The sequence below is a fragment of the Mastomys coucha genome, unplaced genomic scaffold (genome assembly GCF_008632895.1).
Source record: "Mastomys coucha isolate ucsf_1 unplaced genomic scaffold, UCSF_Mcou_1 pScaffold6, whole genome shotgun sequence".
NCBI classification, from domain to species: Eukaryota; Metazoa; Chordata; class Mammalia; order Rodentia; family Muridae; genus Mastomys; species Mastomys coucha.
Genome location: NW_022196912.1, coordinates 19985520 through 19990726, shown reverse-complemented (window position 1 = coordinate 19990726; position 5207 = coordinate 19985520). Strand labels below are relative to the sequence as shown.

The 5207-nt window shown below is 37.2% G+C and overlaps 1 protein-coding gene across 1 annotated transcript in view; it reads left to right on the top strand.

Annotated features, from left to right (window-relative positions):
- Positions 1-5150, top strand: part of Yipf4 (Yip1 domain family member 4) — a 10680-nt gene extending 5530 nt beyond the window's left edge. The window contains exons 4-6 of the mRNA XM_031356959.1: positions 2659-2736; positions 4336-4449; positions 5002-5150. Of these exons, the coding sequence (XP_031212819.1) occupies positions 2659-2736; positions 4336-4449; positions 5002-5139 (330 nt within the window). The 3' untranslated portion in view covers positions 5140-5150. The remainder of the gene's footprint in view (positions 1-2658; positions 2737-4335; positions 4450-5001) is intronic.
- The last annotated feature ends 57 nt before the right edge of the window (positions 5151-5207 follow it).

Here is a 5207-nt window from a genome sequence, read left to right as displayed (position 1 = left end):
AAAAAAAAAAAAAAAGAGTGTATGTGTATGTGTGTGGGTATGTGCATGGCACGCTGGTACCTGGGAAAGTCAGAGGTATTGAATTCTAAAGTTGAAGTCATCCCTAGTGTTAGTGCTGGCAATTGAACTTGGGTCTTCTGGAAGTGATAGGTGTTCTTGATGACAGAGCCATCTTTTCAGCCTCTACTAATTACTTAGTTGTGTGACTAAATACCTAGCAAAAGTACCTCAGTGAAATAAGTATTCATTCTGGCTCTCATTTAGAAGTGGGGATGATATCATGGGGAAGCATGCCTCTTCCATTTCATTCAGCTGGGGCTCATGGAATAATACTACTCATATTTAGGGGAGGTTCCCACTTCCATTTAACCCAATCTAGAAACTCCCTCTCAGATATACCCTAGTCTGTCTCCTGGGAGATTTTAAATTGTCTTGTCAAATGACAAGTATTGTAGTGCACACCTTTAATTCCAGCACTTGGGAGGCCAGCCAGGTCTACAGAGATGATTCCAGAACAGTTGAGGATACATTGACTCAAGTGAGACCTTGTCTCAAGAATGCAAGAACAAAACAAAACACAAAGACAACAAAAAAAGCAGGTTACGTTTGGACATGATGTTTATCACAGCCATGGGAAAGCAAACAGTATAGGCCTTGTACCTTCTAAGCAAGTGCTTTATCCCTGAGCTGTATATCTAATCCAGTTTTTATGTTTTCATTTTCTTTTGGGACTCACTCGGTAGCCTAGGCAGGCCTTTATCTTGTGATCCTCCTACCTCAGATTTCTGAGTATTAAGATACAGTAATGAGCCCCTAATTTAGCTTATATTTTTTTATCATTAATATGCTCTACAGATACTTTACAATTATGTAAGTTATGTAATTGTGTTTCTCATCAAACTTGAGCCTAATAAATTTTCAACCCAATTATTACTGCTATATTCATTTAATGGTGATTATCCTATTTCCTTCATTTCACCTATGTACATTAATAAGTACTTTATAAGGAACAGCTGCCCTTTTATGTTATTTAATTATCCAGTTATTTATATCAGTATGGGTTCTTTTTTTAAAAAAGATTTATTTATTTATTTTGTGCATATGAGTACACACTGTAGCTGTTGTGATAGTTTGTGAGCCTTCATCTGGTTGTTGGGAATTGGCTTTAGGATTTCTGCTCCCTCTGGTCAGCCCCTCTCACTCCAGCCCAAAGATTTATTTACTATTATAAATAAGTACACTGTAGCTGTCTTCAGATGCACCAGAAGAAGGCGTCATCATATCTCATTACAGATGGTTGTGAGCCACCATGTGGTTGGTGGGATTTGAACTCAGGACTGTCAGAAGAGCAGTCGGTGCTCTTACATGCTGAGCCATCTCACCAGCCTCAGTATGGGTTCTTTATTCAGTTTATTCTAGCTTTAGCCACTGGGAGCTTCTTTGGGTTTTCTGTGACCTTTGAATATATCCCTTACTTTGTATATGTATGTGAATGTACACGTTTGTGTTTGTGCGTGTTCAGGTGAACGTATATTGTGGGTTTACCAATGAGTATCAGAGGTCAGCTTTGATTATTGTACCTCTGGACAAACATTTGTTTTTTTGTTTGTTTGGTTGGTTGGTTTGTTGTTATTGTTGTTGTTTTGTCTGTTTGGTTTTTTTGAGACAGGGTTTCTCTGTATAGCCCTGGCTGTCCTGGAACTTACTCTGTAGACCAGGCTAGCCTCGAACTCAGAAATCCGCCTGCCTCTGCCTCCCAAGTGCTGGGATTAAAGGCATGTGCCACCACCGCCTGGCTCTACTTTGTTTTTTGAGACAGCATATAAAGTGAGACTTGAGACTTGCCAGTTAGCTTGGTTCTGTCTCCTTTCCTGAGTGCTGGATTACAAGTGTATGCCACTTCACCCAGCATTTTGTGTGAGTCCTGGGATTCAAATTAAAGCTCATATTTGTGTGGCAAGTACTTTATCAACTGAGCTATTTCCCACCCCCATGTTGCATACTTTTTGAGAACACCTTTGTAGCCTTGAAAGCAGTTATTATTCTTCAAAAGAGTCAGTTCTAGTGAGGGAATATTTAGAAACAAAAATCTAGAAGCTGGGTATAGTAGGAGACTGAGGCAAGAAAACTGATGTAAGTTTGAGGCCATCCTGTTCTTCACAGTAAGTTTGAAGCCAGCCTGCACTGTATACGAATTTGTTCAAAATGAAGGAGAAAACCAAGATCAAGGCAATCAGTATGCTTATATTTCTGATGGAGTATTATTGGCAGACTTTCCCAGGACACAGTGTTAAATATATACAGATATCTTTAAAAAGTTTTAAAGACTTCTGAAAAAGACTGAGAGCTTATTTTGGGAATGGCTTTTGCTTGCAGGATGTGATAAGCCAGAGGACTAGTAGTAACATTCTGCCTTCTTTAAAGTTATCTTTTATCATGTATCTTGAAATCCTGAAGTTTCTATAAGCAGTAATTGTTGCAGTTGGTTGTGAGTTTGTATTACACTTCCCATTTGTAAGACTTGGGAATGTAGAACTAATAGACGCTGAGACCTGAAATGGGGCTTGCTAAGCTGTCTTATGTAGCAGAGAATTGAGTTTCTGAAAACGTAGCAGTTTATTTGTGTTTTTTTTTATTAATGATTTTTTTCTCTTTAAGGTGGTCTCATGGATTATAACCATTTGGATATTTGGTTCACTGACAATTTTCTTACTGGCTAGAGTTCTTGGTGGAGAAGTAAGTACTTAATTTTGAAAAGTATTTTTCTTAGTGTTTGTTTTTATGCAGTTGTCTAGACAGTTAGATAACCCTAGCTAGCCCGAACTCACTGTGTGGATGAGACTGGCCTTGAACTCACAGAACTCTTGTCTGCCTCTCACAAGTGCTGGAATCAAAGGCATACACCACCATTCCCAGCCACAATAATAAATGGTTGTTGATCTCAGAATTGTCTTTAAGTTATACTAGTTCCTTTTAGATGATATATATATATATAAATTAAATCTACTCTATAAACATAAGGAATGAAGAGGGAAGAGCTCTCCCACCTATCAAATGCTATATCGCTCTTCATAGAAGCATAGAGTTGACAATAGGTCCCCAGCTAGTTCTCAGTGTTTCTCAGGATTTGTCCTATTAGAGAATACATTGGGTTTTTGATATTTTTTTGAGACTGTCTCATAGATGAGGGCTTCAGCTTTTGGTCCTCTTGACTATATCTCTCAAGAACTGAATTGCTAAATTGTGGCACTACTCTCAGCCAGAAAATTAAAGTAATTTAAAATACTTAATTAAAGTTAACAAACTGGCTAAATTTTAATTATAAATACTACATTTTAGCTAAAAATAACTCTTTCCAAAACAGAAATGTTAAAAGAATAGCTTGACACAAGGCTTCATGGAAGCTTTAAGACTGGCTTTCTTCATTCAGTGCCTTATGATGTCTACTTTTAGTTAAACTATATGAAGAGAGTAAGGCTTCACACAGCTAAACAGCTAGAAAATAGAGTATTTCGATAGCTTTTTCAGATTACTGAACATTTTTTTCCTAAATACTACTCCAGAGTACAGTAAGCAGTAGTCTCTTAAAGGCTGCTGCAGTTAGGGATTTCAATCTATATACATGAACTGGCCATTCAAAATCACTCTGAGGTCTAGAAAGCTAGTTCAGTGGTTAAGAGCACTTGTTCTTGCAAAGTACTGGGTTCAGTTCCCAGCAGCTACATGGGGATTTGCCACTTGCATACAAGTGGTACATAGACATAGATGCAGACAAAATGCTCATGTGCATAAAATAAAAGAAACAAATCCCTCTGAATGGATTTTGCAACACCATACCTTTGTCATTTGTAAAACATTACTTCTGCCAGATGTGGTGGCACATTCATTTAAGCACTCAGCACTCAGGAAGAAGCAGGTGGGCTTCTAGGAGTTTGATCTACAGAGTGAGTTCAGGACAGCCAGGGCTACACAGAGAAACCCTGTCTCAGAAAACAAACAAAAAGTTACTTTATTCTCTGTGTGTGTATGTGTATTACATGTATGCAGTATAATGATCTTTACTAAAGATAGATAGATAGATAATCCTGGATAGATATATAAGCCTTGTGTCTAGCAATGTGGGTTTTGAATATCAGAACACTGAAGCATATTGAAGACACAGTGAGTGGTAAGGAGGCTCGGACTATGTGAGATAATACATTGAAATACATTGGATGTGATACTTTATGATGTTTTTAAATTCTTGTGGTTGTGTCAGACAAAGAATATGATGTTGAAAAGTGATTAAGTATTCTGATTTCTGTGATATTTACATCAATTTTTAAAAATTCACAGGTTGCATATGGCCAAGTTCTTGGAGTTATAGGATATTCATTACTTCCTCTCATTGTAATAGCCCCTATACTTTTGGTGGTTGGATCTTTTGAAATGGTATCTACACTTATAAAAGTAAGTTATATAGTGTGTGTTGTGTTTTAGTTTGCTGCTGGTTTTTGTTGGTTTGTTGGGTTTTGTTTGGTTTGAGTTTTTGTTTGTGTTTTGAGACATTTTGACTCTTATAGCCCAGGCTTGCCTTGAATTCAAGTGGTAGGTGTATGCCAATATGCCTGACTCCAAGTGTCTCTTTAGGTAGGGTTTACAGGTGATTATTGTAATTAGGTTTCTTTTCTTTTCTTTTTTAATTACAGAAATTTAGAAACAGAGCAAGGTTAAATGTTCTTTAAAAGTCTCACTTGCACCAGCCCACAGTGGTGTACACCTTTAATCCTAGCAATTAGGAGGCAGTGGCGGGTGAATCTCTGAATTTGAAGCCAAGTCTGTAGATCTAGATCTAGTTCTAGGACAACCAGGGCTACACAGAGAAACTCTTATTTAAAAAAAAAAAAAGAAAGAAAGTCTCACTTGGTAGATAACATTTCTAAATATTGTAAATGTTCTCTTTGATACTCAAAATATTGATGATTTGCTAATATGCCATCTTATCCTTTTTTTTTTTTTAAGCTATTTGGTGTGTTCTGGGCTGCCTACAGTGCTGCTTCATTACTCGTAGGTGAAGAATTCAAGACCAAAAAGCCTCTCCTCATTTATCCAATCTTTTTATTGTATATCTATTTTTTGTCCTTATATACTGGGGTGTGATCCAAGTTGAACATGAATCAAAAAGATGGTGTTACATTTGTATTAAGCTGGGAATTCTTGCTGGAGGG